Below are 20,192 nucleotides of genomic sequence, written 5' to 3'. Positions count from 1 at the left end.
AAAATTCCAAAAGCAAATCTATATTGATTTTCCTCCAGGAGGCTACCAGCCAACCATGCGTGCCTTGTGCAGTGAAGGATCCTAGCAGACGTCTCAGGCCACTAGCTGGGCCTCACACTTCTCTTCACCCCTAAAAGGGAGCTTCCCCACCTCAAGGAAACACCATGCCCACAACCTCCTCCCACCTCACCATCTATTTTCCTTCCCCATCCAATGCTGCTGCTGCTCCAGCAAGCTTCCTGCCTTGGCTTGCCTGCCCGCCAACCCACCCATGAACTGACTATTCTTGAATGTCAGGCCCTCCCCTCAGGTGAACAAGCAAGGACTGATTCAGCAGGACATCTTCACCCACCCCCAGAGCCCCTGTGCCTCCTCCCTTTGGACATAGCCTCCAAGTGAAAGCACCTCTGTCCAGTAATAGGTCCCGAGGCCATCTCCCCATGGTCCCTCTCCCAACACACCACCTCCTGAGGAAACAGGAGTCAGGTGGTCACTGCTGGACATCTGTGTCATCTGGCGACTGGCAGCCATCCACCTCATGTGACCAAGGTCAGAGTGGAGGAAGCCCAGGGACTCACCTCGCTGTCCTGCGTGATCTGCACCTGCTCCCCTTGTGGCACCTGCGCGATGTGGAGGTGGCCCTGTGGGATCCGCAGCAAGAGAAGACACCGAGAAGCATCAGAAGAAAATGAAAGCCACAGGAAACAAGAAATGCTTTCGGAAATTTTTGTCCTTGATTACCTGCTGACAATTCAAGACAACTAACTCCTAAATAGTATGACACAACACATATGTGGTATATACAGCCCCTTGAAGTCAAACTTTTGGTGTATAACACATACAGAAAGAACAGTTTGCAATGATTCTTAAAGAAACACTGGGGCCTAGGAAAGATCTGTTGAATCTTCAAATGTTACCAAACAGGGAAATTCAATAATGGGAAAGACATCTGGAAAAGAAGAGAAATAGAAATTTCCCAGAAAATTAAAAGAATCGTTTTTTTAAAACATACTATCAACTTGGAGGGACCAGAAACCCCAAGGAAGCAGCAGGTGGTCTCCTAGGGGCCTGGGAGTGCTGGAAGGCCACACAGCAGTGCGTGAGTGGTGGGAAGCCTATACATGAGTGTCTATGCTGAATATGTGTCAAGCAATGTGTCTTAAAGAAACACAAAATTATTTAAATAGGTGGGTAAACACCAATAAAGAACCCTACTAAAGCACACTTAGGTTTGCAAGGCAGCAGACAACTCCTATAAATGCAAAAGTGGCTCAACATCGCTGCAAAACTTTCTGTTGCTTTGGTTTTACTCTGTGCAAACTGGATCAATGTTATCTGTCCTGGGATTCCTTCAAAGACTTTCTTATACTAAGATAAGAGTATCTGCCTTTGTAACTGTCAATTAAACAGAGAATTCACCATTCATCACTGCTTTATCTCCTCTGGAAGATGAAGAAAACCCCCCTCTAAAAGCACTCGTTAGCGCTTTCTGGAAGCCCTCCCTTTACCAAGCAGCACTGTGAGTGCCATGTCAGACCTAAGGCCACCCTGAAACTTTCAGGAAAAATCCCTCCTGATGCGGGCATGCAGCGAAGCAGCTGGGTGGAACTAGAGCATCAACAGGAGCCCAGAGTATGCAGAAAGTGTGCAGCTCCCTAGCAAAGCTCCTGCCCTCGGGTTCTCCCCAGCCATAGGACCCAGGAAGGTTCTGGAGGAATTTCTACCTGGCCATGCCATGCAAAGCAGGGTGAGGCAGGTGTGTGTTGGCAAAATGCTGGGTTAACTGCCACACAAACTTAGTGCACATCACAAAGTTCCAAGGAAGTGCTTCACGCTACCCAAGGTCACTAGATTTCTCTACTGATCACAGAAAGAAATTATTGTTTTCTTCCCTCAGTAAAACGGTACCTATGTTCCTGAACTGAAAATCATCTATGGTGCATTACACTGCCTCTCAGCAGGACAGACAAAAGCAGGGATGGTCGAACAGCCTGACTCTTAGAGCTGACAGTGCACGCAGGGCAGTACATGTTGGGGAGCCATGACGGGCCACTACCAAGGACACAACCCTTCAGGAACTGCCCTCATTCATGAAATGCAAGAACTGGTACCCCTAACAACTTCTACTTTAAAATGGTACGTTGACCTCACCCCAAGCTACCACAGCATGACCCAGAAATGCAGGGGAGGCTGGTGGTGGCCCTCCCCACTGGCCATGCCCCAGCCCCACTCCAGCCTCCCCTGGCCTTCGTGGAGGCAGAATAGTGAGAAGGGTACATACTACTTGGACCTGTCCGTCTTCTCCGATCTGGTGGATCTGGACCTGCTGGGCATTGGCCAGGGCATAGTGCAGGGCCTGAGGCGGGGGCTGTGGCATCTCACTGGCGGGGGGCGGTGTGCTCAACACGGTCTCTGCAGGGAAGTACAGAAGGCTTTAGCAACCAGCCACGTGCACGCCTCTGGGCCTCCTGCCCTCCCCAGGCCCACACTCCCACGGAGAGGAAAGGACCAGACTCCAGTCGACAGGGCCCAACAGAGGAGCCCCAGCATTCTGTACACACCATTAGTTCTAAGTGCAAGGGAATGCAGATTTCTGACCTGTGGACAGAAAGAGAAAGAGTCTGAAGGACTGACTCCTGAGACAAAGGATTCCCATCTACTGGTTAAATGCAGTTGCTCAGGATTTATCGGCAAAAATGAAAAATAGGAATAAAATTGATAATAAAGTCTATTTTACACCGGCAGCAAATAATACTTGTTCTTGTACAATTAAACTCACTGGGGGGAAAGGGAAAAAATCCCCATCCACTTCTTTAAAGATACGTTTCCAATACGTTTCCAAACTTTACTTCCTTCATTTAATCCAAAATAAGACATTTGTGCTGACGTGCTATATATTAATTTTAGTTATAATGATATCTTAATAGAATTTTCTTAGACACTTAGAATATTAAGGCCTCAGAAAAACATTGATTTTGTGCACAGTTTTCAGCATAAAATCTGAACTACGGTGGACTGATGGTAAGAAAAACACATATCTCAGCAGGATGAAACTTGGTAAGAAGCAGACGCCTAACACGAATGGAAGGAGAAAAAAAACAAGGACGTAAAATGTCTGATTGCCCAGCAAAAGATTTTCATGTGTTTTTTAACAGCTCAATGGTGGTAATTAAACTGACATGGGATATTGACTCCATTGACTACGTGTGAAAAAATAATGTGGTGATGTGAAAACGTTAACACTTGTATTATGTCAGAAATTACATCCTTTTTAATGATTTCAGTGAACAATTTTAGGTGTCAATGTTTTAAAATATCAACTTAAAAAAATAAACAAATAAAAATAAAAAAATAAAGTCTACTCTGCTAGTAAATAAGAATTACATAACTTAATAAATTCCCAAATAATTTCTGCTCTAGTGTTAATAAAAAAAGAAATCAAGTGATCTTGCCAGTTCTCAAATGGTTCAAAAATACAGGAAGAATGATGGTCCCCAAGGTTCTAAAGAAACTACAGAACACAGGATATGTAGGTATGAAGTCAATGGTTTCCAAACCTAAGAATCAAACGTTTGCATCTACCAATTAATCAACAACTCCCTAAAAATCACACAATGTATGTAGACCAGTTTAAATTCATGTCTCATAACTTGTACTGATATCAAAGCCCAGTGCAAAAAAACATGTTGGTGACTTTTTTGTGATCAAGAATCCTTCAGAGCCGACAGTGCTGACGCTGGTGAAGGTTCCAGACCACAGCGCCCCACTGTCAGAGTGCACGTCAGGAAGGCAGGCCACTCCAAGGGCCCCCCCTCTGCTGACCTGGCTCTTCTCTGCATCCAGAAGAAAGGCAGCTGCACACACAGACGGGCAGGCAGCAGACTGTTACAAGCTGGTCCTCCGCAAGCCTAAACTACAGGCACTGCACAGACACTCCCTCGAGGCTTTCAACTCACTGATGAGGGCTGCAGGGCGCGCAGAGGCAGCCTTCACAGGGAGATGCAGCCGTCTTTTTCACTTAAGCAGTACACAAGTTCACACGATACTACCAGACAGGAAAGCGCAACACAGATGTCTTAATGAACTGATTTTGTAAACATCCATTGGCACTAGTAATTTCACAGTCTGTGCTCACAGGGATAGCACTAATTCAGACTTAGAGGAACCTGGGCTCAGGATCTCTTTATAGCACGTATTTAGAAGTTCCTTTTTTTGTCTGCGGATAATTCAAAAGTAAACAAGGCACACAGCTGGAATCACTACCAATTCCAAATTAAGCCAGCCAGGAATCCAGGAATTTTACTGGGTTATTTCTGTCACCATCTCCGATTTGCCTTGGGAGGCTGGGAAGATGCCAACGGAGCAGTGAACCACCAGAGGCCCTTGAACTAACCACCTACTTTGCTCTATCTGATTTTAATGAAGAATGTGGCACAATAAACACAGAAACAAGGACAGCAAAGGAAATTTACAAAGCCATGTGCTTTTCAGGGGCGCCTGGATGGGGCAGTCCACGAAGTGTCCCACTCTTGGTTCCAGCTCAGGTGGTGATCTCAGGGTCAAGTGATCAAGCCCTGCAACAGGCTATGCACTCTGTGAGGACTCCACTTAAGTTTCTCTCTCCATTTCCCTCTCTCCCACCCCCAGCTCTCCCTTGCTCTCTCTCTCAAATAAACAAATATTTAAAAAACATAAAACCAGGGGCGCCTGGGTGGCTCAGTGGGTTAAGTGTCTGCCTTCAGATCATGATCTCAGGGTCCTAGGATCCAGTCCCGCATCGGCCTCCCTGTTCAGCGGGGAGCCTGCTTCTCCCTCTCTCTCTGCTCCTCCCCGTTCTCTCTCTCAAATAACTAAAATCTTTAAAAAAATATATATATATATAATAAAGCCATGTACTTTTTTAAAAAGTTTGATAAAATAAAAATATATTTTGTGTTTCTCTCAGAAATTCAATTCCAGTGCTCCCTGGGAAACCTGTGGCTGCTGGTGGACCGCACAGGAAGCAGCCCTTGTGACTAAAGAGCTAGAATGTGAGGCTGGGTGTCGCAGCTCAGAAGGGCAGTCCCAGTCCTCCCTCAACAGACACCTGGGGCCATAGGAATGTAATTATGCTCCTCACCCTCCTCCCTGCTCACAGCTGGGTGCAGAGACCATGGCAGAGGCAGCAAAGTTCTCTTGTGCAATGACACCCACTCCGAAGTCCTTGTGTCCCTGCCCCACGGGCACAAGTGTGGTAAGCTCCTGAGGAAAGGGCCGTGACGCAGGCCACGAAAAGTGCTGCTGTGTTCTGTGCTTGTTCCAAAGCCACCGGGCCGGTGTTTGAAACCATCCATTCCAAACAACACATCCTGAGACACTGGGCACACGTCCCCCAGGACTTGGGCATGGGACACACGCTCACGTGGTGGCTACTCACCGCCCACAAGACGCCAACAGCACCTGAGACTTACTCAAATCCAAAGCATCTCTGAAGAAATATGGACACATTTGTAAACAAAGGAAAAACAAGAAACTCATCTCTGGTTAAACTGAATTATTGTCACTCAGTTTAAAGAAACGCTAACGACTGGAAGAGCGATGAACAGTTCCAAACAAACAAGCATGAAACTAAGTCCTATAATCTCCAACCACATAACACGACCCACACCTGAGTAGGAGGTAAAGACCGCTCAAGTCTCATTGAGGCGAGCAGCAGAGCGGCCCAAGCCCTGCTCGGACGGACAGCTTCCACACTCCAGGGTGATCCGCAGCAGCTCAAGGGCATCACCTGCCCCTTGTCAGAAACACCGCCTCAGCCACTGCCTGGACATCCTGAGTCCGAATCTGAACACGATCCCCAACAGCCACACTGTCTCGCCAGAACCTCCAGAGATGGGCTCCATCTTGCCATTCCTCCCCATGTATTCAGGACACACACGGTGCTGATCGTGGGTCCAGCTCTGGCCAGGCCACACGGATTCCCAGGGCGAGGACGACAAAACCCCGTTCTGCCTAAAGCCCACCTCCCTGAACCCACGCTGCCCTCGCCTGCCCTCCCAGGACCCACAGAGACGGTCTAGTTCCTCGAGGAGTCACTGTGTCAGCACGTCCCACAACCGCTACCTCCTGACGCTCCCGAGCCAGAACTGCTAACTGTAACAGAAAGGCCTACATTCCTCAGAAGATTCTTCCATACAGCAGCTCACAAAAGCAGGGCTTTGGGGCACAACTTGTGTGGCCACCTCCCATCTTCAGGAATTGCTGGCAAGTTACTGCCAAGATGACGGGAGGAAAACGGCATCCTGAGGTCTGCCTCAGAAAGACAAAACCCTGTGAGGACTCCAGGTGACCCGGTCACCACAGGGCTCCGGAATAAGAGTTCTGGCCGACCCTGCTGGGGCTGCCCTGAGATCCTGACCCTAGCTCAGGTTCGAAGAGCCATCGCCGAGGGAGCCACTGTGGAGATTTTTTTTTTTTTAATGTTTTTGTTAAAATATTTTGAGATGTGTGGGGTGAAAGGCAATACTAAAATCACACTGCTGTTCCTAGTGAACATTTTCCTCAGGAAAAAAATAGTCGTCAGCCATGTCGGCGAGGAAAGTCTAGAATGTCCCCCACCTGTGCTGGGGAAGTCTCACTAAGGCCCTGCTCTCAGAGCAGTAGTGATGAGCACTACAACCTGGCACTGCTGCTCCCTCCCTCTGCAGTCCCCACACCAGCACTGTGCTCAGGGACTGGGTGGAGGGACACACAGCACAGAGGCTCACAGAGACCAAGCAGTCCCAACCTTGCTCCTCCTCCCAGCATCAGGCCTCCTCAGAGGTCTGGCTCTCGAAGCCCTCCATCTGGAAATCTTCTAGGAGGGCCTGGAGGTAACCCACCCTGCAGGGGGCACAGAACGGGGCTCCAGTCACTGCGCTCTGACCCGGTGGGTGGCCCGGTACGTGGCCGTGGATGGTGGCAGGCCCGCGGGCTCACTCTGGACCACCGCCCTCGAGTCCCACAGGGGGAATGCTCTGCGCGGCTGAACGAAGCATACCTGAAGTGCTGTACGAGGACGACGACGGCGTTCTCCTTGAGAAGCTCTTGACGGCCAGGCTCTGGCCTCGCTGTTTTCGCCGCCAGGCCGTCCGACACTTGGAGTCGATGCTCTGTTTGATTCGGTACCAGTCAGACTCCGTGATTCCAAATTTATAGAAAAGGTGACCTGAAAGCACACACCCATGTGGAAGGATATGAGATAAAGGCCTCTCCTTGCATCCTGGTCATGTGGGAGCAACTGGAACACAAAATGTGATTGGGGTTGAGAGTCTCCCCTACAGGTGCACCTGGAATGTTAAAAAGTCCTTGTCTAATGAACTTTCACAGGCCCCCAGGACGCCCACACTCAACTCTGACCACTCCGTACCTCACACAGGGCACTGTAGCTATCCTGAACCCTGAGAATAGAACCAGGGCCCATGACTCTACTGGAGCCCTGTTTCCAATCACCAACTCACCTCCTCCTGTGCCTCTGTGTCTGCAGCTGCAGCTGTCCCCCCTTTCCCGAGTCTTTGCTCAGACACAACCTCAGCCTAAGGGCCGCCCTTAACCAGCCCATCGGACCCCAGGCCCCCCTGCACCCCAGGCACCTCTCTAGCACCTCAGAAAACTGATATATTTACTGTGTTTGGTACGCCACAGAGCCCAGATGACCCAGGCACATGGCAGATGCTCCAGCACCAACCAGTGCACTAAAGGGTGGTGACAATTCAGCTGAAGACATTCTTCCAGCCCAAGTCAGAGGGTGGCTTATGTGACTCAGTGTGCCCTCCCTCTGCTTGTCCATCAGGAAGAAAACCACCTTAGGGCACATCAGTCTTCATTCTCAAGAACCCTGCACACCCCGTGGAAGGGCATCTCCTCCACTCTGCCACCAGCCATGGGTACATGCAGCCTTGCCGTGGTTCTCCAGCCACCCAGGGGAGCAACTTATTGGCACCCACATTGGTTAACCACTTCCGCAACACAGGCCTCTCGGGACATGCCTTTGGTCCCCAGCGACCTCCTCACCAACAAGGAAACCCGGCATCAGGGAGGCCACCAAGGGATGGTGGCAGATGGAGACCCTCACTAGACACTTCACCTCTTCCTGGTGTCAAGTCAACAGAAAGTAACAGTCACGAGCCTGGGAACCACAAGAAACACTCTTCAAGGGGGTGACCTCTTTTGGAGCTGGCTCGTGAAACTTCACTGATAAACGGGAAAATAAATGAATGGAATTCAAATCTTCAATTAAAAAAAAAAAAAAAAGGAGCTGAACAACATCCTGTTCTGAATGCTAGGAGGGCTGAGTTTCCACCATCCACGGAGTTTAACAGACACATGATCCCTAAAACCTCCCACCAAGACCACTACACAGAGATCATCACCAGAGTGAGCACCTGTTTTCCAAATTCTATATAAGTGTTGAGTTTCTTTCCTCTTGGAAAGACACTTCTTGATTTTATGAGCACATGCTTAAGACCAATCTGACTCTAAACATGACGACCAAAATTTCTATAACTTAGAGAAAAGGAATTAGGTTGAGGAGGAGGAGGATTTACAGGATCAGAAAGAAAAACAATCCAAAGTATTTTAGCAGCCCTTCATAATCCTCGTACACAAAAGGAAATACACACATGAAGTGGCAATTCTTTGCTAATTTTCAGGTCATCTCTAAAATAACCACAGATTATTAATCAGTATTTGCTGCGCACTTGCCACATGCCACGTGCGGCTTTGAGTACAGGGGCTAACTCAGAATGTTCTGGGCTAGTTACCAATTCTGGGGACAGGAGCCCAACTACGGGCTGCGGTCATTCAGGAGCCAAGGGCAGCAGTGGTCCCCAAGGGAGAAACAGCAGTCACGCATCCCAGAAGGCCCTCCAGGGACGCGCTTCAATGAAACGTTTTACACCGTCCTCCTATTCTCCCACCTTCAACTCAGGGAGAAACCTTTCAGATGCCTCCAGGGATTAATGATATCAGTGAAATTGGGATAAATGACATTGTGTGGAACTTTAAAAACTTGTTAATAACAGAAATGAATATCTACAACACCTACAAGGAATATAAATGTAATAAGCGAAAATGCTGATATTTAAATTTAACTTTGTAAAAACCAATTTGCCAGTTCAACCAGTTCAAAACCTGGCTTCCATCCTTTGAAGAAAAAACATACATTCACACAGTTACACATTCTCCCAAGACCTCCCATCACGTATTCCTTCCAAAAGCAAGCCTGGACTCTACCTGGACAGCAAAAGCCACCCTGCCCGCTGCCAGGAAACCATATGGAGTCCACAGCACAGCCCCCTCCCCTCGCAGAAGGCACTGAACTAAGGTGGGGAGTGCACCCCTAGGTGCATGCCATTCTGGCTTCAGCTCTGCCTTGGCCTGGGAACCTGACACTGCTGCTTTCTCTAACAGCACCCAAGCAACCTCAGCTTAATGAACAGAGGAGGAAAAATCTTAATGAGAAACTTATTTTGATTTTAACTTTTTTCACACTTGTTGAAGCATCTTCTCTCATGTTATCTGATGCTTACAAGAAAACCTCACGAAATAAGAATGCCAATACCCTAGCTTCAGTTTCTGTCCAATTATTAGTTAGGAGTGAGAAATGATCATAAAATCCAGGCCTCCTGGCACCCACCCAGATAAAACAGCAATGGTGCCTCCCTCTGCCCTGCATCCAAGCCCCCCACCCCATGCACGCACAGGAGACCAGCGCCTCCTCTCCTGACCTCCCTGCACTAGGCTGCCACCCTGGCTGCCCCATGCAAGACTACACAACCTGAACGCAGCTTCCAGGGCCCTGCCCCAGCATACAGGGTCCCCAGACACCTGTAGGGCTTGTGTCCTCTGCAAGGCAAGCCACTTGTCCCCTCACCATCTTGAAGGAGAGTGCTCAGGAGGCAAGCACCTCACCACCACCCCCAAAGACTGCCCCTGGAGCCTCTTCCCCAGGTCCCCTGGCAAGCTGTCTGGCCACCCTCCCACCCCCCACCAAAGAGCTGCAGCTCCATCTGCTGCACCGTTAACTGCCTTCCAACTTCCTGGAATGCCTATCCTGACACTGGTGGTTCAACCCATAAAACCAGATTCCCACTCCTGCACCCACAAGCCCCACAGAGGGGCTGAGACTCACTGTGGGAAAAAGGAACAAAACTGGTAATCTCATGTCCTTGGTGGGTGGCAAATGGCTTATCATACACAGAGGAATGAAAACACCATCACTGTTAATGTAATCTCAAGTTCAAGCAGAAAGAAAAGCAGAAAACTGAGTGTGAGAAATTTATTTCTTAAAATTAGTCCTGACTTGATAGTGACTAATGCAGAAAAACAACAGAACTCTTCAGCCCCCGAGTGAGGGGGACTAGCCGATATGTCTCTCCATGCACCGTTTGTCTGTGTCCTAGTGTCAGAGCCAGGTAAGCCTCCATTCTCCAAGCAGCGGAGGCCTCAACAACTGAGAAGCATGATGGGAGTAGAGCCTGAGGACCTCCCTGTGGCTGGGCAACCTATGAGCAAGGGCTCCGATGGTCTCTCACCTATGCTCACCAACCCGGCCTCCCAGCTCTGCACTCCCACTGGCCATCTCAGTGTCCCTAAACACATGTGTTGGGTACCTCCACCCCAAATAAGCTGTATCAGACACTACTACATCTGATCACCAAGTTTCCAGCAACCCAGGCCCTATCTGTGCACTGTCGAGTGTCCCCCATAATGCATGTCCTTCCCAGGACCTCAGAATGTGACCTCCCTTGGAAACAGGGTCTTTGCAGATGTGATTAATTAAGATGAGGTCATATGAGGAGTCTAGTGGGCTCTAGATCCAACACGACTGGTGTCCTTATAAGGAGAGAAGAGAAACATATCCACAGGGAGGAGACGCAAGTGTCAGCACAGGCAGTGATGGGAGCTGTGTTGTCACAAACTGCCAGCCACCACCAGAAGCTCCTGGAAGGGGCAGAGCTCAGCGCGTGGCCCTGCCGGCGCGTGGGCTGAGCCAGCAAATTCCTGCTGCGTGAGTCCCCTCGGGGTGAAGGGCTCCACTACAGCTGCCCCAGGGCGCTCCTGCACCCCACAGCCCAGGGCAGCACAGTCAGCACACCCAAACTCATACAAGCAAGAGCAGTCCTGAAGCACGGCCTTCTGCCAGCGTGGCTGACGAGACTGAATGGGCTGACTGCAGTCCTCTGTATGCAGAAGCCTCGTGAGTATCTCTCCTCCACGTCTGCAGGCTTCCAGATGCCTTCAGAGACCCAGAGTGGTCTATCTGACATGCGATTTCATTTCCTTCCTAGCAACTCGCACAACTTGCTCTAGCACCCAGTCTAAGCAGAGGCTCACGTGATTTGCTAGGATGAACCCAGGAACAAAAGCCATACTATACTCTCAATTCGAGGGGAGAAAAGCAACTGCTTGCATTCTTAGGTGACATCCCTCAGGAAAGTGTTCCCAATTTTTAAAGTTACAATAATATGCTACTTAGGCATTGAGCACACAAACGGTAGGGTCAAGTTATCCAAATCTGGGGAAAGCCCAACAGTCCTGGAGAGCCCTAAACAAGCTGACACCCTGAAAAGCAAACATGCTTTTCATGGAATATTTTATGCACTATTTCTCGCTTTCAAAAAAACCTCCTTGTTCCCTCATTAGAAAGGCAGTTCTTAGAAACACAGCCTATTGTATATTTTAAAATGGTAATTTTTTTCCCCAGTAAGACTGGGATAGGAGTCAAGGGGAGTGGGACACGGCCAGGGCCTACTGTATGCAGGGGGGGAGGCTGTTGGCCCCAAGTCTGCTCTCTCTGTACGAGTGAGGGGCAAGGGGGAACTGGCACGAAGTCACATGATTAATTCTCCAAAGTCCTGACTGAAACCCGGCCTGACTGCACTGCTCTACCCCAGGATGATGCCTTGGTGCACCCGCCCCCTGCTGCTGAGGGCTTGGGGGAGCCCAGGCTTCGGAGAACCCACAGGCAAGCGCCTGTGCAACCAGACCGGGTGCTCTGCTCTCCTGCCCATCTCGTCCCGGAGCTTCACCCAGGCCAACAGCCGCTCCCTGCTTCCAAACGAAGACGCCAAACCAGCACCTACTCTGAACATGACAGAGCTGGATGCTCAGGAATTCGCGTCCTGCCTGATGGCCTCTGTTGTTGAGGGTGCAGCAACCTGCACATGATAAGCTGCTGAGCGTCACCCACAGGCGCAGCCCTCACCAGATGTGCAGTGCTACAGGCCCCAACCCTCTGCTCTTCTGCTGGGAAGCGGTGGACATGGGGCACACATGGTGAACGGGCGTGCATGCTGCAGACCCAGAGCCACGGTTAGATGGCTAGTTCCAGGACACAGCTGCTACCTACCAACAGGACTCCTCGCCCACTCCCTCAGCAGTGGCCTTGGAGGAATGGAAGCTCAGTGAGGGCAGGCCCTGCCTCTTAGGGGACACTCCCTGTAGATGGTCCATCTCAATTCCAGTGATTTTCTTTTTAAAAGATACTTCATTCTTTACACATTACACATGAAAAAGAACAAATGTACATAGTCTGGGTCAGGAAGGACCCACAGGTTTCCCCTGCATGAAAGACACATGGCCAAGTTTGCCTGCTTACGGAAAGCAGCTATCCACAGCAGCCCTCCACCAGCCCCGGACAGCCTGATCCCCAGAACCCTTCTGTCCCCCCTGTTCTCCCACAAGAGGACACAGGTGGCCCATTCTCCTGCCATTGTGCTCACAGGGTCCTGCCACCTGGCTTCAATGCAAATGCAACCATTCTGCTGGTAAGTCAGAGGTTTATGAGAGTAAATTAGTCATCTGCTATATAGAAAGTGGGCCATCTTCCTCAGCATGCAGTGATAAAGCCGACCTTCTGAGTTTCTGTTTAGCCAAGCCTTGCTCATGTTTCCAGAATCCCTGGAATCCATCAGCACCCCTCTGCTTCCACTGCTGCAGACCTCAGCTGGACACCCTCATCAGTCTCCCAACATGGCCTAAGATGCCGCCATCCTTCTTCTGTCTCCCCAAAAGCCAGCCAGCCCAAGACCCTCCCTCCCCAGAGCTCGTTTACCAAAGCTACACTACCCACACAGCACGGTGGTACTGGTCACATGGACATGGACTCAGGAGCACTCCCATCCCACAGGAGGTCATGACCAGAGGCCTTCTAGGGGGACTCATACCTGCAGGGCATTACCTTCTGGGGTGGAGGGTTCAGCCCAGTTGGCATGGGTGCATGTGGTGCCATGATTGGTGAGCACAGCCAGCAACCCCCTGTTGCTGAGCACTGTCCCCCCAGGGGGACACGCCCTGAAGTCTGCAGAGCTAGGAGAAAACAGATGCTCCCTTGCTAAGCTGCTGCTATGTGGCAGCTACCAGGCAAGATGCTTACCTCATGCTTCCTGATACCCTGGGAAGGCGGCAGTGCTTCCCAGATGGTCATGATAAGCTCACAGGCAGGCCAACCTCTCTACACACAGGAAACAGGGCTGGCCCTTTTGGTCAGTTCAGCACATTCCCCCACACCACACAGTCTCTCTGGGCATGAGCATGTCGATCCCATCACCATGTGCTTCTGCTCATTGTCCCACACCACCTGGCTTCTCCACCCCTCTCCAGAACCTCTTCCAAGCTTCTAACAACCCACAAGTCACAGCCTGTACGCAGGGAGCCCATACTCCTTGACAGATGCTCTGAGGAACATCTCCAAATGAGAGGCAACCATGCTCCAGCTTCAGGTTCTGGGAGCTGTCAACTCCCCATGGGAAGAGCAGTCCACCCCCCAGAGGCCATCATGCCTACACAGCCTGGGCCTGGGCCTGGTCCAAGCCGCTCACAGAGCCTCCCCATTAGGGCTGCCTCTTCTAACCTCCCAAGCACACTGCCAGCCAGGGCTTTGGCCATTGACAAACACCGACCACACGTGGAGTCTACTGGGAATCGTGGACCAATCTCACTCATCTTCACAAACCTCCTGCATGAGGCACTATGGATCATGAAATCACACACCACCGCACAGCACCCTGTCAACACACAACCATGTGTTCTCGGGCTGCACACACACCACGTGCCTCGTCACAGAACGGAGAGATGTGAGCGAGTGCACTGGAGGGTTCTGGTCAGCATCCTGCTCCAGAGCAGGGGCTGCCAGTTGGTAGCAGCCCACTACCTGCATTTAAGATAACGTTTTGTTCAAATACAAGCAGGTCTGTTTGTGTTTGGCCTGTGGCTGCTTCCAGAGCTAAGCAGTCACAAGAGACCCCAAGGCCCATGGAGCCTAACACATCCACTGCTGTGGCCCTCCTGCAATTCTCTGCTCATCCCTGAACCACTCTGGCCCCATCTGAGGAGCTGCCATCACCTGGCCACACGAACAGTCTCCCAGAAAAACAGACGAGGGGGCCCTGAGGGTCTGTGACAGACCTCCCCACCCCCCAGTGGTTCAGACAGGAGTGGGAGAAAGCCCAGGGCCAAGAGACAGGGAAACCAGGATAATGAGCCATTTTAGCGTGAGCAGGGAGCTAGATTCCATGTCTCAGACATAACCAGATGATTCAGCAGTCAGCAGGAAACCCTCAGTTTTAATCAAAAGTCTGTATAAGTGGCCATAGAGAAAAATACTCCCGCTAGTCTTACAATAACTGTGGAAAAGCCAGCCTGTTTCTCTGTGTTCCTAACAGGAGACTCGGGGATCACACTAGAGTTTCCGGTGACAAACACAGCTCTTTCCCAATGGGACAGCACCCTCTCTGCTCTGAGATGGTGAACTTGGGTGAACTCGTTCCCCCTGTGCCAGCTCAGACTTAAACTCGACATTCAAGCACAGTGGCTCTCCAGAATCCGTGTCTCACACCCGGCTACCCAGCCCTTCCATTAGAAATCTCGGGTCTCCTAAGTCCACTGCTTCGTTTCACGTTGGATCATAAGCCACAGCAATGTCTCCCAGAGTCAGGCAGGCTCGTGGAGTGGACAAGCCCAGGGCAGAGAGGCATGTGGGTGCTGCCGAGAAAGACATGGGTCACCTGCCCCCCCTTAAATGTCACCAACAGGAATATAGGGATTACTGATTTGAGGTGGGGCACTGTTCAGAGAGGAGGAACACCACGGAGGCTGTGAGGACATCAGGACCAGTACTATATGCTAGCTAGTCGGGGAGGTCAGCCCCTAACTACACAGCCCTCTCTCGAAGGAGGAAGCAGATGGCACCCTGCTTGTGCCACCGGGAAGCCCAGGAAAGGCCATGTTCAGTGGAGGGCAGGGAATACTCTGGCTCTGCTCCTCCCCGACCTCCAGAGAGGCCCAAGGACAGGTGGAGCCAGGGTCTGAAAGGCCCACGTCCCCATGTTTCCCACGGCAGGCACCAGCGCTATTTACTGAAGGGGATGCTCCACCCGGAGCCTCTGTGGCTAGCACCAAGGCCAGCAGGCCCTCCAACCCCAGAGCGTAGGCTCAGCCAGCCGTGGCCTGTGACCAGACACCCAGGAAGGCCACACTTACAGCGGATCCCATAGATGGTGAGGGGGTCGAGCTGCTTCTTGCCGTGCTTGCCCTGGCCAGAGAGGTTGGACACAGCCTGCACCTCCCGGTGGAACAGGTAGTCGAGCAGCGTCAGTGCCATCTTCTCAGCTGTGCGGCAGTTGGTGCTGATGTGGAGCATGTCGGAGGGGATGATGGCACAGCGCACCCGCATCTCGGGGTTGTTCTCGTCGCCCAGCCACGTGCCATTGGGGTAGTCCTCTGAAAGAGAGGAGGCGCAGTCTCATGTAAGTTCACAAGCCCAAGCGCCCTGAGCTCAGCTCAAATACGTTCAACACAGATCCTGCATGGTGGTTGCTGGTGAACAGCTCCCCCAATTTCCAAAGCGTGGCTGGGAGCACAGGAGGCGGCCCCCAGGGTCACAAAGGGCATGTGATGAACAGAAACTGGCACACCGTTCCAACGAGAGTCACCTTGGTTCCCACCGCCCACCCTTCAGAGACGGACAGCAGACTTGCTGCCACGTGGAAACGTCCTCTCGCCTCCCAGGCTGGCTCGCACGCCGCCCCCCCACCCCCGCCCCAGCTCAGTTCAGAGCAAACACAAGGCAGAGCGCCTGCCCTGGGGCCAGGCTGTGCCGGGGAGCCAGGCCTGCCCCCCACTCTTGCCAGTCTAACAGGAGGCCCCACAGCACCAGCCGCGCGTGCCACCCAGACCCACATGCTGGCCCGCAAGTCTGGAAGAGGTGACACCAGGCATGCACTCGCCTCGAACAACAGATTCTCCTCACATCTTGGCAGGGAAAGCACCACAAATAACCTAAGATAACTGTATTTGTTTTAGGTTTGCTGGCATCTGGCAGGGTGGTGAACAACAGCAGGCTGAGCCCTCTGGCGCCCGGGGCAGGGGATGGTTCCGATGGCCATTCTGGAGGCCCTGAGAGGCAGGACCGCCTCTCAAACCTACTCGCAACCCTGTCCCTCAGGCCTCTCCTCAGCAATGCTCTGAGAAGAAGCCTCAGGAAGGCCAGGCACATCCTAGCTGAGACGAAGGATGTTACTGGCACTGCCCCACACTGTGGAGGAGGCAGCTGGCAACTCAGCGGGACAGAGGGCTCCAGGTGTGGGCTGACCAGCCCATGCTCTCCTCCTTGCTGTGGAGTCCTTCCATGAGGATGGGGCGCTCCCTTGCCCAGCTTTGTGGATGCCCCCTGCCCCCCACTCCCTTCCCCTCTCTGGCCTCTCAGAGTGAACCGAGAAGTCTATCAATTTAAAGCACCTCTAACCTCCTCCTCAGAGCACTGTGATCTCCCTCCCTGTCTTGTGGAAACTTCATTCCCTGCCACACATGCTTTCCTGAACACGAAGGAGTGCACCATCTGTGCTTTTAAAATCTCAAAGGTACTACCTGCAGAATGAAACCCCCCGAGCCTTGCTTGATCACAGAAGCAGAGTCCCTAGGAGGAGCAGGGGTCCCAGGAAGAGCAGGGTCCCCAGGAGAGGTGGGGTTCCCAGGAAAGGCAGGGTCCCCAGGAGGAGCGGGGTCCCCTGGAGGAGCAGGGTCCCCAGGAGGAGCGGGGTCTCCTGGAGGAGTGGGATCTCCAGGAAGAGCAGGGTTCCCAGGGAGGAGCAGGGTCCCCTGGAGAGGAGGGGGGCCAGGAGGAGCGGGGTCCCCAGGAGGAGCGGGGTGCCCTGGAGGAGCAGGGCCCCAGAAGGACCAGGATCTGGTGCCTGGTGAGTTGCAGGTCTCCAGGACCTGGGTACCCAGGGTGCTGCATGCTCTGCTGGGACCTGACCTCTGACTCAGCAGACCTGACATCCTTAAATGTGTCTGGAAGCAGGTGATGCTCCACAGGGTGCCATGTGCTCCAGCTACTTCTAGCATCATTTATTCTTCCAGGTCCCCTCACACCCAGACTAGCTACCCCATCTAGCCGCCTAGTCTGATCTCTGGCCATTGCCCACAGGAGAGCACTTTGGGAGGAGGGCTCCAGAATCAGCAGATGGCAGAGCCACCCCCCGCCCCGCCAGCAATCGATTCCAGCCTCTCCTGTGCAAACTGAAAATCACTGCACACCCCAAACTCTGGCTTTCTCAAGGACGGTGTGAGATGCAAACACCCAGAGCTCAGCGTTCACGGTAGGGGGGAGGGGGATCCTCATCTTCTCAACTTTTAGCAAAGCCACAGCAATGATCATGAGACAGGCACAAGGCTGATGTAGGGAGAGATGGGGGCAGGCAGTGGGGAAAACCTCTCTACCAGGGCCATGCCGGCCACACATCCACTGGCACCTATCCAGCTCTCCGGAGGAAGTGAGGACACCATGAGGCAGAGACCAGGCTGGCAGCCAGTCCCTGGTTCCGAGCTAGACCCTTAGAGCAAAGGGGTTGGCTTTGCTAGACCATGGATTCCATCTCCCTGGAACAGCTTTCCAGCCATGGTAGTGACCCAGTCTATATGTGAAAGGGCTTCAAATACACACTAACTTAAAGGAGCCTCAACCTTTGGCAGAAGGAAACAAACCAAGAGAATCATCGATTCTGCCAGGAAACCTCGCAGCTTCCCAACCTCTTCTGACCCCAACACTGAAGCCAGTTAGGGTGTGAGCATGCCCCTGCATAAACAGGCCACCAGGGGAGAGAAGGGACGCTCATAGGGAGGGACAAAACCTCCCCTGGGCAGCTGGGATGCAAGAGGGACACCAGCTTTCTGTCAAGTGGCTGTTAGATCACGCCACAGCCAGGTCATCACCACTTCAGGATTTCTCATGAGCTTTGTTTCGAATGTCCTGATGTTTACATTCCAACCTCCACACACAGGAAGAAGTCCCCACAAAGGGCAGCCTACCCCGCCCTGCTTTGCCGAAGGCCTGGAGCAGAGCAAGTGGCCAGCCCAGCGGTGACTCACACACCCAGCCCCTCACGGGGAGCCCCTCCCAGCTGAGCTCCTGCATCACGAGATTTGCATGAACATCAGGCGAGCCTCAGCAACTCTGTCCAGAGGACCACGTCGCCATCGGGGCGGACCTGCAGCTGGAAGTACTGCTTAGCTGGGGTTGACACTAGGCTCCTGACTTTTCCTAAGGATGGAAAACAAAACACAAATCTGACTTCTGCAATTCAGAATAGGCCACAAGGAAGCAGTATCATTTCTGAGAAACATCAGTGTATGAGCACGTGCTCAGTAGATATGTGTTTCTGAACATCAATCAGCTACTATCACACGGTTAGTCTAGTCTACCCACAGAAAAACAAAACGGACAAGTAACCTAAGTACAGATGGGATGGGACTTGAAGGGGGCTGTCTCGAAGTCATATCTGGAATATCAAAAAAGCTGCAACTTCTCAGGCATTTATTGATTCACCTATAAATACTTACTGGCCAATTCTATCTATGCCTGGCACCGGGTCTAATGCTCAGGATGTAAACCCTCAGTAAACCCAGTCTTCACTACACCACACAGAGTGGAAAGATTTCCCTCCACCTGCAGCAATCAAGCCACAAAGCAAGTAGGGGAAATAGGAAGGACAGGGGAGTGACCTGGTGTATGCTGAGGACTGAAGGGTAGGGGATGTTCGGGGGGAGGGCAGTGACAGAGGACACACATGACTGCTGATGGGGCTACTCATCAGTCCATGAAGCACCAGGGCTCAGTTCAGGACCTGTGGTGTTGAAACCTTCCCACATTCCAACACTCACTGCTGATTTAACTGTAACTACGGTCGAACCAGAGGTCTGGTGGCTAGTGACACCAAGCAGCATCTCTGGACCTAAGTATTTGAACAGGAGGATCCATGTGAGCCTGCAGGGAGGGGTGGTGGCATCCTGAGCCACAGGGGTCCCAGGGCAACACTGCGCCTGCATTCCAAAAGTGTAAATGCGAGTATTTTCAAAGTGATTCCATAGGAAGGAATGAAAAAGTGATTTCATCTATGTGAAAGCAAAATACGATGTTAAATGAGTGAGAAAATTTACAAATGACAGTTAAACCTCATTTTTTCTCATGTCAAAAATAATCATCAGTAAGAGTGATCAGCAATGGGTAGGTCTGTATTCGCCATGGGTAGGTCTGTATTCGCCAATTGGTCTCTGCTAAGTGGTGCCGCAGAACAGGACATGGAAGGCACTACATGAACCCAGCACCTCTGCTGCAGCTGAAGGTGCTCCAACAGAAGCAGGAGAATGCGGGAGATCCCTCACCAAGTCAACAAAGGACACTGGCTTCAATGTCCAGCTAGGGCCCTGCTCCATGCTGACACCTGCCCATGGACAAAGGAGCCTGTCCTCCATGCCAAGCACAAAGAATATTCTGGAGGATGAAAGAGGTCAGTCTAGACCCCTATAGTAAGTATTATTTCAGGAGATGCTTTTCCCTCTCCCAAAAGTAAATGAGGCTGGGATCCCTGGGTGGTGCAGCGGTTGGGCGCCTGCCTTTGGCCTTTGGCCCAGGGCACGATCCTGGAGACCCAGGATCAAATCCCACGTCGGGCTCCCGGTGTATGGAGCCTGCTTTTCCCTCTGCCTATGTCTCTGCCTCTCTCTCTCTCTCTGTGTGACTATCATAAATAAATAAATTAAAAAATTTTTAAAAAAAGTAAATGAGGCTAAAACTTAACTTTCCTTATCCCCTGCTCCCTTATCACTCCTGAAAATAATAGTTTAAATTTCTCTGACAACACAGAATATGATCCAGAAACTTTATTCCAATCGAA

The 20,192-nt window shown here is 51.7% G+C and overlaps 1 protein-coding gene across 10 annotated transcripts in view; it reads right to left on the bottom strand.

The window, feature by feature from the left end:
• BANP (BTG3 associated nuclear protein) overlaps positions 1 to 20,192 on the bottom strand; it is a 104,946-nt gene that overhangs the window by 25,994 nt on the left and 58,760 nt on the right. For 7 of the 10 annotated variants that reach the window (XM_072819540.1, XM_072819544.1, XM_072819546.1 and 4 more), the window contains 4 exons: positions 15,502 to 15,741; positions 7,019 to 7,186; positions 2,282 to 2,412; positions 579 to 650 (listed from right to left, as the gene is read on the bottom strand). In XM_072819540.1, coding sequence (XP_072675641.1) covers positions 579 to 650; positions 2,282 to 2,412; positions 7,019 to 7,186; positions 15,502 to 15,741 — 611 coding nt within the window. The remainder of the gene's footprint in view (positions 1 to 578; positions 651 to 2,281; positions 2,413 to 7,018; positions 7,187 to 15,501; positions 15,742 to 20,192) is intronic. The other 3 variants (XM_072819543.1, XM_072819545.1, XM_072819547.1) reach the window with 1 other exon arrangement.

The sequence above is a fragment of the Canis lupus genome, chromosome 3 (assembly GCF_048164855.1).
Source record: "Canis lupus baileyi chromosome 3, mCanLup2.hap1, whole genome shotgun sequence".
NCBI lineage: Eukaryota > Metazoa > Chordata > Mammalia > Carnivora > Canidae > Canis > Canis lupus.
Note: the sequence above shows the minus strand (reverse complement) of the source record. Positions and strands in the feature narration are given on the sequence as shown.